Source organism: Scyliorhinus torazame, chromosome 14, assembly GCF_047496885.1.
Source record: "Scyliorhinus torazame isolate Kashiwa2021f chromosome 14, sScyTor2.1, whole genome shotgun sequence".
Taxonomy (NCBI): Eukaryota; Metazoa; Chordata; class Chondrichthyes; order Carcharhiniformes; family Scyliorhinidae; genus Scyliorhinus; species Scyliorhinus torazame.
This window is the reverse complement of record NC_092720.1, coordinates 186,343,370-186,354,179: the sequence shown is the minus strand read 5'-3', so window position 1 is coordinate 186,354,179 and position 10,810 is coordinate 186,343,370. Positions and strand designations below refer to the sequence as shown.

Sequence of the window (10,810 nt, the reverse complement as noted above, 5' to 3'; positions counted from 1 at the left end):
GACCCCCCCGAAGATGACCGCCAATCCCTCTTTTTCAATTTGAGCATAGTTATGCCAAGGGCATAAGCGATGGGCTGAAGGACGCTGCCACCCACACGGTGTGAGAGCACTGCACCAATTCCATAAAGCTAGGCATCGCATGTCAAGTAGAGGGGCCTGGTGGCGTCATAATGTGTGAAAAGTTTGGAGGAGACCAATGCTCGCTTCACCAATTATAAAGCAGAGTCTTGCGCTGTACCCCACATCCAGGGCCTGTCCTTCCGCAGCAACCAATGAAGGGGGCCAGGCACATGGCCAAATTCAGCAGCAAGCACCCATAATAGTTAACTAGTCCCAAAACTGAATGGAACTCCATCATATTCATCGGCGTTGGAGCCTGATGAACAGCTTTGCACTTTGTCATCCATCAGGTGGAGGCCGTTGCTGTCGACCTGGTATCCCAAATACACAACATCCTCTGCTTGAAACATACGTTTCTCCCTACGGAGGCGGGCACCATATACGGAAAAATGGCATTGTACCGCATCCAGATTCTGAAGGTATTCGGCGTCCGTTATAAAGACATCAAGGTAAATTACTACTCGGGAAAGGCCGCACAGAATCTCCTCCATTAAACCGCTGTAAGTTGGCACAGCTTGAAGAGAGGCTGATCGGGAGACAGGTATATACATACAAGCCTTCATAGGTATTGTTTGTGACAAACTTTCTGGAGGCTTTGTGCAGCTTGAGCTGTAAGTATACGTTGCTCATGCACAGTTTAGTAAAGGTAGAATCTCCCACCAATGTGGCATTGATGTCCTTAATGCGGGGGAGTGGGTAACGATTGAGACAAGATGCCGTATTGACAATCAGATTATAATCATTACACAGGTGAAGAGACTGGTCGGGTTTCATGACAGGCACCACCGGTGCTGCCCAGTCAGCGAATTGGACTGGTTGCATGATTCCAAGGTCCTCCAAACACCTCAGTTCATCCTCGGCCTTACCTACAAGCGTGTAAGGGACTGGAGGCACCTGGAAGAAATGAGTTCAGCCTGTGGGTCCACCCGGATCTTTGCTGCGGCCTCTTTGATCTGGCCCAAAAACACCAGGGAACTTCCGCAACATAGCGTGCAAATCTCTGGATACCACCTGGAGTACCTGTGGCAAGTCAAGGTGCAGCAGGTACAGCCAGTCACGACCTAGCAGACAGGGACTATCCCCCCGCACCACAAGGAGGGGAGGTGAAGAGATTGACGCCGGTAAGTGGAGACTTCGATGGGCAGCTGTTCCCCAGCCTAGGTGGCCAGGTGGACTGTTGAAGTAGGCAGATGCAATTCACTCGCTCTGAGGTGGATTCAGTCGAAAACCTTGCGCAGGACAACCGAAACGTCAGCACCTCTATCAACTTCCATTCGGACAAGGTGATCGTTGTTCATCGGAACATGGATAGAACCCACATAGGGGCATGGCCAGGCAGTTCAGCTGCATCTCTGAGTCTGTGTCAGCCTCTTCAGGGACATTCACTTGGTGGGCGCGAGCACGGGGCCGGTGAGCGATATGGCCCATGTGGGCACCAGGGGGGGCCATCAGCTCCGTCGGATGCCGGAGAGTGTGTGCGATGGTGCTTCTCATCATGAGATCCCATCCAGCAGTCTTGCGATTGTCTGTCAGTGGAGGCGTGAGGTTGCGCTTGAGGACATTGACTTCTATTTCCTCCAGTCCCTGTACACCCCGAGCTGCGCCTTCCTGCGAGAGCGCCATTTGCAATGCCCGTTGGAAAGTCAGGGAACCTTCACCACGCAAACGTTTCTGAATATCAGGGTCATTAATGCTGCAAACTAAACAGTCCCTCAGCATATCCACGAACACGGCACCATAATCACAGTACTCAGCAATATTACGTAGCTGGGAGATAAACTCTGCGACTGACTCTCCATTTCCTCAGATCGCCATATTAAATCTGTACCTCTGTACGATAATAGCGGGCGTTGGATTGAAGTGGTTCCCCACCAATGTAATTAATGGTGTCCGGTGCTACCGGAAACCTAAGGTCCCAAATAATTCCAAAAGGATGTGCACCGCAGTAGAATTACCGTCTGCAGCTCATTTTCGGTATAGTTGTGGCGAATAACGCAGGGGCCTTTGAGGGAAGAATGGATACATAAAAAATACCAAAGGATCTTTTCTGGTAATATTATTCGCCTCGAAGAAATACTGGAGACGTTCCGAGTCTCTAGAAATCTTCTCGTCAAAGGGCAGTGAATCAGAATTTTTGGATTTTTTTTTAAGGCAGAGCTGGATAGATTCTTGATTGACAAGGGGGTGAAAGGTTGTAGGGGGGTCGGCAGGGATGTGGAGTTGAGGTTACAATCAGATCAGCCACAACCTTGTTGAATGGTGGGGCAGGTTCGAGGGGCCGAATGGCCTACTCCCGCTCCTAATTCATATGTTGCCATAGAATTGTCCAGGGTTGCAAAGGCTTTAAGGATGCAGAAACACCCGAAGAAAATAGTTCTAGAGACTTCAGTTAAATGAGTAGTTTGGAGCTGCTGCGGTTGTCCTCCATAGAGAAGACATGGCTGAGAGGAAGTCTGATAAGGGTTTTCAAAAAATGAACGATTTAAATGGGTGGCACGGTTGCACAGTGCCACAACTATTCTGTGCGGCAGTGAGTTCTACATTCTCACCACTTGCTGGCAAATGAGGTTTTTCCTGAATTACTCACAGGATTTATTGGTGATTGTCTTGTATTTATGGTCTCTGGCTTTATACAACATCACAAGTGGTGAGATCTCTACCGGTATCCTATTGAACCCTAGCCTATGAGTAATAGCTCCAGGAGGCTCAGGCTAAAATGCAAAGCAGGTTTATTCTCCAACATTAATCAAGCCGCAGTCACGGCATACATAATAAATGTCCCAGCCCAGAACTATCGGGAACTGCCAGTCTGGGTCTGGGAGTCGATACTTAAGGCCCTGCCGGTGAACCCCAATTGTGTGGGCCACCACCCGCTCAACACAAGAATTCATATACTACAAAGACCACAGGGAGATCAATCAGTGATTTCCCCCTCCCCCCACCCATGGGCTTCCTGAAGGTTATAACACTATCAAAACACTAACAGATCAGCCACGATCTTATCGAATGGCAGAATGAGTTTGAAGGGCAGAGTGGTCTACTTCTGCTCTCATTTTGTTAGCTGGTACAGATCATAGAACATGGAGTGCAGAAGGAGGCCATTTGGCCCATCGAGTCTGCACCGACCCACTTAAGCCCTCACTTCCACCCTGTCCCCCTAACCCAATAAAGCCTCCTAACCTCTTTGGTCACTAAGGGCAATTTAGAATGGCCAAACCACCTTACCTGCATGTCTTTGGACTGTGGGAGGAAACCGGAGCACCCGGAGGAAACCCACGCAGACACAGGAAGAATATGCAGACTCTGCACAGACAGTGACCCAGCAGGGAATCGAATCTGGGACCCTGGCGCTGTGAAGCCAACAGTGCTACCCACTGTGCAACCATGCAACCGGATCCCTCCATAACTTTAAGGAACATGGCCAAGTCACTACTCAGCCTCCCCTTTTCTGGGGAAAAGAGCGTCAGACTGTTCAGTTTTTTTTCCCTGACAGGTATAACCTCTCAGTTCTGGTATCATTCCAGCAAATCCACCAATTTTTGCACCAACTTTAGTGTCTCTGCGCATTTTCGCTGATGTGGAGACGAGCAATGTGTGAGGGGCTCCAAGTGCACCAAGAATCAAGGGATTGGAGGTAAAGGAGACTGAGGCTATTTACATTAAAAGGTGGCACCTTCCCTCGAACAATATCCTCACTGCACCTCACGTAAGATTTCAAGAATTTGAGGTTGTGAAAGTTGGGACAAGTTCCCAGCATGACATCTGGGGAAGAGTGAGTTGCGACATGAGCTAATGTTGGAAGAAAGGTTGTTTACAGCTGGGTTCAGTTTCTGAGTTCTTCACTTCCAGAATCTGTAATTTGAGAGAGAGAGCGATCGGAAAAATAAACATGCCACTTAAGTAATTTATTGTGCAAAAGAAATGTAAGAGGAGGAATAATCTTGTTCTGACTTGTGTGTCTTTGTTGCTCTCTCAGTTTGATTGGGGGTGTGGATTACTTTCTCCGATCTGTGGAAAAAGCAAATCACTCAGTCAACTGTAGCGTGACTGGGGCGGGCATGAACCAGTCAGAGCCGTGATAGCCAATCACAGCCGTGGGTGTGCCACAGAGGCATGACCCAGTTGGTGTATTAATACCACTGCACCACGGTGAATTCTACAGAAACGACAGCTCTTCTTGCTTCTTTGCTTTGCAAAAAGAAAAGCCAAAAACCAGAGCACCATGTGTCAGGGTTGCTGCCACCGTCAGCTGGCAATCGGTGCCCGGGCCCCCATGATAAAGCAGTACAGGGGCACTGCCCTGACCAGGCAGCGGAGCACTGATCCTGAAATCTTCACCTTTGACTGCATTCCGAATGTCAAACCCATCCCGACTGCCAATTCCCGACTCCGAAGCAAACGGCGGGCTGTTAAAGTCCTCTACCCAGCACAGGTAAGAGACTTTCCAGTTAGACAAAACAGTCCCTGGCTGAGATGATAGACAATGCAGCAGAGATGAGCGGGAAGCCGAGCGAGCACTATGCCTTTGCTGCAGAATTGACGCTTTTCTTGCCTGCTGCCGTTTCTATATTTGGCCAAAAATACTGTAACCCTGGGTAGGAATAGCAATTCTAGCTCATTGGCATTTCAGGTCGGGTTTGCTGCAAGTACTTTAATGTGCTAATCAATGTTTCTTACCTGGGTGCAAAAGTAGAACTGAGTCAGGGTCCAGAGGTTAAGCCAATATATTTGAAACAAAAGTCAGAATTTTTATTTTGTTGTGATTTTAAAGATTGGACGACTTTCCCTTCATCTTTGGCCTTTTCAAAACGTGCACAGACAGAGCTAGACAGGAAGGAGGGGACAAGATCACAGCTCATGTTGTGGTTAATGGTAGAGTGCAACAGTTGCAATGCTGGTTGACCTTCCCGGTGCAGCGCTGAACGAGTGTTTAACCAAAGCCTGGCCCTTATTGCACTGCTGTCTGTGGGATCTTGCAGTGTGCAAATCAGTTGTTCATTTCCATCCGTTACCAAAACGTATCAAAAAATACTCGACTGGCTGTAAAATTGCTGAGATTCTGAAAGGTACAATATAAATGCAACTTTCTTTCATTTCATGACTAACCCTTTCATTCTTTGCCCATCTCCAGGTCAGGAAATATCTCCCACCTGAGAAGAAGGATTGGGCCAAGCGGATGCTTCTCCTCTTCCTGGCCGTGCTCGTTGTCCAGGTTTACACTGCCACAGAGGTGAACGAGGAATCTGCCAGTGTGGTCATTACGCCAGTTGCATCAGCAGGCCCGCAGGCCAACCTCAGCAGAGAGTGGGCTTCGGGGGTCTCGACCTCATCTGAGGAGCCCATCATGCCCAATAATGGCCACGTGCCCCCACTGCCAAGGCTGCCCGTGATAGGGGCCAATGCCATCAGCTCATCAGTCATCAGTCCATCGGAGGTCGACACTTGCTACAGAATGTCACCTGGATCTGTGGCCTGCAGAATGTAGAAGAACCTCCATCTGACCAGGTACCTTCCCAAATGTCACTCTCAGCTTCAGGAAAATCAAGGTGGGGAAGCTTACGGACCCAGTTGGCACATCCTGTGAGGTGAGGATGCAAGAGCCATGGTAATCAAAAACAATCAAATGAACGCTGGAACTCTCAACTTCTGCTCAAGGTTGTCTTGACTGGACAAAGTGTATAAAAGTCAAGGAAATCTCAATCGGTCTTATGTATATTGAACTAATCTAATAATAATAATAATAATCTTTATTGTCACAAGTAGGCTTACAGTAACACTGCAATGATATTACTGTGAAAAAACCCTGGTCGCCACATTTCGGCGCATGTTCGGGTACACAGAGGAGAATTCAGAATGTCCAATTCATCTAACAGCACATCTTTCGGGACTTGTGGGAGGAAACCGGAGCACCCACAGGAAACCCATGCAGATACGGGGAGAATGTGCAGACTCCGCAGACAGTGACCCAAGCCGGGAATCGAACCTGGGACCCTGGAGCTGTGAAGCTACCCATTGTGCTACCATGCTGTCCCCTAATCGATTGTGGGTAGAGGTGTAAGTGTTCACCGTCAAGAGTGGTTGGTGGATCAGTGATGCATTGTGGAGAATTTGGATCCTTGAGGGCTTGAGGCACGTACTAGAGACAATGAATGAATTGATCGTTTAGAACTTCATTCGTGACCAATCTATACCCCCTTCCTGAAATCCACTCTGTGTAAACCGTAATATCCCACTGCTGTGAATCTATCGTAATTGTACATAATTATATGAAAGCTTACTGTGTAAGCAAATTGATTGTTTTACCCAGCACCTTTGGTGATAATTGAACGTAGTTTATTTTATTCGTTGAAATAAGGAGGAGTAAATGTATACTCCGAGGACGTTTATTTAAATATAATAATAATGTATTAATATTGACAGCCACTGTGGTGTTATTCTCAGTCATGACTCAGTATGTTCTGTGAACAACTATCAAATAAATTATATTGACGATCAACTCTGTGTGTTTGCTTTCCAACAAATAATTACTAAATTTAAGCTGAACGATTATACAGTATCATTTTCTTGCTGCTTCAACCGCCCTTCGTCCTCCCAGTATAAAGACAACATCGTAGACTTTCTCTCCCCCTTGTTTTCTCCACACCATGTTGAAATCAATAACTGTCATACTGATTTCCCGTGTAACTCATTCCTTCCAGGATCTGAAAGCAATGAAATTCATTGCTTGCCTCAGTCTCCCCTTCTGACAAGTTATTTATGTTTAAATCTGACATTTCCTGTTCTCTCCCTTTTTTCAAAATAAGGCCTGAATATAAAACTTAAATGTCTTGTGTGTTGGATAACAGGGGGGTGGATACCTGAATCACAAAGAGAGGGTCAGATGGGTTATATAAATCATAATGAATGCCCGGGAGTGAGTTACAGACTGAAATCTAACCAAGGGGGTCAGGTGACTTACATAGAAGATATGCGATACCCGGGAGAGAGTTACAGAATGGAATCTAACAGAGAGGTTCAAATGGTCTATAATGCACGATCAATTGCACAAAGACTAAAGTTGGGTACAACTGTTGCTTTATTACAGTCAGATGCGTGGCGTCCTGCTGCAGCTGGCGGAATGGCAGGGCACTGGAGGTCATGCATATTTATACAGTTCTCCGTGGGCAGAGCCAGCTGGCAGGAGCTACCGGCGAACCTGTAGTGCAGGTCCTACCTTACATCTCCTATTACAGTGGTTCACCACAGTTTAGATATAGAATAATGGATACATGGGAATGAGTTACAGATTAATCAGATGGTTTACATCCAGAATAATGGATACCTGGGAGTGAGTTACAGACTGGAATCTAATCGAGGGGTTCAGATGGTTTATATATAGAATAATGGATACCTGGGAGTGAGTTACAGACTGGAATCTAATCGAGGGGTTCAGATGGTTTATATATAGAATAATTGATATCTGGGAGTGAGTTACAGACTGGAATCTAATTGAGGGGTTCAGATGATTTATATATAGAACAATGGATACCTAGGAGTGAGTTACAGACTGGAATCTAATCGAGAGGTTCAGATGGTTTATACATAGAATAATGGATACCTGGGAGTGAGTTACAGACTGGAATCTAATCGAGGAGTTCAGATGGTTTATATGTAGAATAATGGATTCATGGGAGTGAGTTACAGACTGGAATCTAATTGAGAGGTTCAGATGGTTTATATATAGAATAATGGATGCTCGGCCCATCGGAGAATTGTCGGGGGGAGCCGCTGCCAAAGGCCCCCGACCAGCGTGGCTTGAACCCCGTCCCCGCCCGAAAACCGGCGCCGGAGAAAACCAGCGGGGAGGTCGGAGAATCCCGGCCGTGGTCAATGAGAGGGAAGGAGCATTTTGTCTGACATGAACGACTCACTACCAGTCATCTGGTTGTAGGGGCAGTGGATCTTCACCTCTGCAGCACAGGCCAGCCTCGCTATCGGTGACAGCTGTATCCTCAGTCAACCCCGCCTTCTCCAGGGCTCATTCCTCATTGAAGGTGAGGACTCTGATGTCCGGCATCCCATCACCCGTCTGAACTTTTTCCCACCTATTATGTCTTAACGTCACCTGCGGGGAGAAATAGAGGGCATCGTGGGGGATCAGCGGGATCTATGGCAGGTGACATATGTGGGCATCGCTGCTGGGTATGGGTAGGTTGGGCTGGCGGGTGGCAGTGATCTGGGGCATAGGCACAGTGTTATGCTGGGTGGGGCGATGGTGTGAGATGCCAGCTGCCAACTTGCAGGGAGGGGGGGGGGGGGGAGTGGGGAGGTTAGTGAGGTGGCAGGCGGGACCGATGCTAGGCGGCGGGAGTCAACTTATCCATTTGGCACAGTGGAGGTTGTTGGTATTCTTCCTGCACTGAACTGAGGTCCTCCTGGTCACACTGCCCGAACTGATGGCCGCTGTCACAGCCTCCCAGGCGGCATGGATGACCCTGTGGTTGGCCGGAATTCCCGAAGTGTGGCGCAAGTCTTCGTGGTGGCATGGGTGTGTGCTGACTGGAGAGTAATCGGAGGGAGCGGTTTATGAGGCTGCTCCGCTTTGTTAGCGGGAGAATCAGCTGGTGTGATGGCTATTTCCACCATGAAGCCCATCGGGGATCATTTCCGGCACTAATTGCGGTTAGATACTCACCGCGGTCTCACTGGGTCAGCCGTCAGGAAGCACCCGCTATGGCACTTAGCACTTCTCCCATTATAACACGCCCGCAGACTGGAATCTAGTTGTGGGGTTCAGATAGTTTCCATTTTAAATAAAGCACACCTTTAGCTTGCAGCAGTGAGTTGCAGGAATCTTATTGTGGTATTTCTAACCAGTCTTACCGGCTCGTATTCGATTAGGATTGGGTGGGTCTGGCTTTTCACTAACAATAACAATCCCACATCCTTCCGAACTGACAGGTTAGGTTAAAAGTCACCCCCATTCTGCCCAATTGACCCCGCACATATCAAAATCTCAATAGTTCTTCCTGTTTGCTTCTGGTTGGGACCTAGCACAGCACAAAATGACCAGCGTTGTTCGCCTATAAAACCATTCTTTAGTAGCACAGCTTCTTCCGCACAGTGACTCCTAAATGATCCTTTTATGGACTGATAGACTTATGAAGCGGAATTCTCCGCAATCGGCGCGATGGCCCAACGACGGCGTGAAAAACGGCGGGAACCACTCCGGAGTCGGGCCGACTGGAAGTAGCGAAATCCTCCGCACATCCGGGGGCTAGAAGGACGCCGGAGGGGTTGGCACCGCGCCAGCTGATGCCGAAGGGACTGCAAGTGTCCACGCATGCGCCAAAAGGCCGGCGTGATCCCGCGCAAGCGCGCAACTGCCTGCATATTCTGCCGCATGCGCAGGGGGGTGTCTTCTCCGTGCCGGCCATGCTGGAGCCCTACAGGGGCCAGCGTGGAAGGAAGAAGTGACCCCGCGGCACAGGCCCCTCCGCAGATCAGTGGGCCCCGATCGCGGGCCAGGCCACTGTGGGGGGCCCCCTGGGGTCGGATCCCCCCCCACCTTCCCGACAGATCCCCCCGGCCTCCCCCAAGGACCGCCCATGCCAAATTACCTTCCAGGTCCCGCCATGTGGGACCATGTCTAATCTACGCCGGCGGGACTGGCCAAAGAACGGCGGCCGCTTGGCCCATCGGGGCCCGGAGAATTTCCGGGGGTGGGGGGGGGTGGGGGTGGGGGTGCTGCCAATGGCCCCCGACCGGTGTGGCGTGAACCCTGCCCCCACCTGAAAACCGGCGCCGGAGACTATGGCAACCGGCGTTGGGACAGCGGGGTGGGATTCTCCGACCCGGCGGGGGTCGGAGACACCCGCCCATGGACTGATCAGATCTCTTCACACATCTTCTCTACTGAGCAGTACTACACTCCTGCATGCTTCACCCGATGCCTGTCTATGTTTTAAATTGTGTATTTTATGTTTGCCTTATTATGTATTTTCTTTTCATGTACAGAATGATCTGTTTGAGCTGCACGCAGAACAATACTTTTCACTGTACCTCGGTACATGTGACAACAAACCAATTCAATCCAATCCAAAATGAATGAACGAATTGAGGATATCATTGACAGGCAAAAATACCTTCCATGATTTTCTCCTTAATTAGTCAGGGGATAAGCTGTGTGATGGCCATCATGACTAGATGTGTAATAGTGCCAATGTGATGGCTGACATAATGGAGTCTGCACGTTCTCCCCGTATGTGCGTGGGTTTCCTCCGGGTGCTCTGGTTTCCTCCCACTGTCCAAAGATGTGCAGGTTAGGTAGATTGGCCATGCTAAATTGCCCTTAGTGTCCAAATTTGCTCTTAGTGTTGGGTGGGGTTACTGGGTTATGGGGATAGGGTGCAGGTGTGTGGTTGGGTAGGGTGCTCTTTCCAAGAGCCGGTGCAGACTCGATGGGCCGAATGGCCTCCATCTGCATTCTAAATTCTATGAATAATGGTGAGCATGTGATGGCTGAAGTATCTTACATTTTAAATGAGGCCTTGACAGTAGGTGTGAATTCCACATGTGGTTAGTGATACATTATAGTCATGATAAAAGAAAACTTTTTTCTACCTTTAAATAAAACAGCCCACCCGTCCGATCTGCCTTATTCCCCACAATACATTTAATCCCAGATTTAGCATTGTTTAACTAATTCCTC

The 10,810-nt window shown here is 48.8% G+C and overlaps 1 protein-coding gene across 1 annotated transcript; it reads left to right on the top strand.

Annotated features, from left to right (window-relative positions):
• The first annotated feature begins 4,238 nt into the window (after positions 1 to 4,238).
• LOC140390272 (radiation-inducible immediate-early gene IEX-1-like) lies at positions 4,239 to 6,616 on the top strand. Its single transcript, XM_072475294.1, has 2 exons — positions 4,239 to 4,552; positions 5,252 to 6,616. The coding sequence occupies exons 1-2, from the start codon at positions 4,343 to 4,345 to the stop codon at positions 5,603 to 5,605; spliced, it is 564 nt and encodes a 187-aa protein (XP_072331395.1). The 5' UTR covers positions 4,239 to 4,342; the 3' UTR covers positions 5,606 to 6,616.
• Positions 6,617 to 10,810: the final 4,194 nt, after the last annotated feature.

Bases quoted from the DNA above. Each gene is read 5' to 3' on its own strand.
- LOC140390272 (XM_072475294.1), top strand. From the start codon at position 4,343: ATGTGTCAGGGTTGCTGCCACCGTCAGCTGGCAATCGGTGCCCGGGCC. The intron at 4,553-5,251 runs GTAAGAGACTTT...GCCCATCTCCAG, and splicing joins AAGTCCTCTACCCAGCACAG to GTCAGGAAATATCTCCCACC.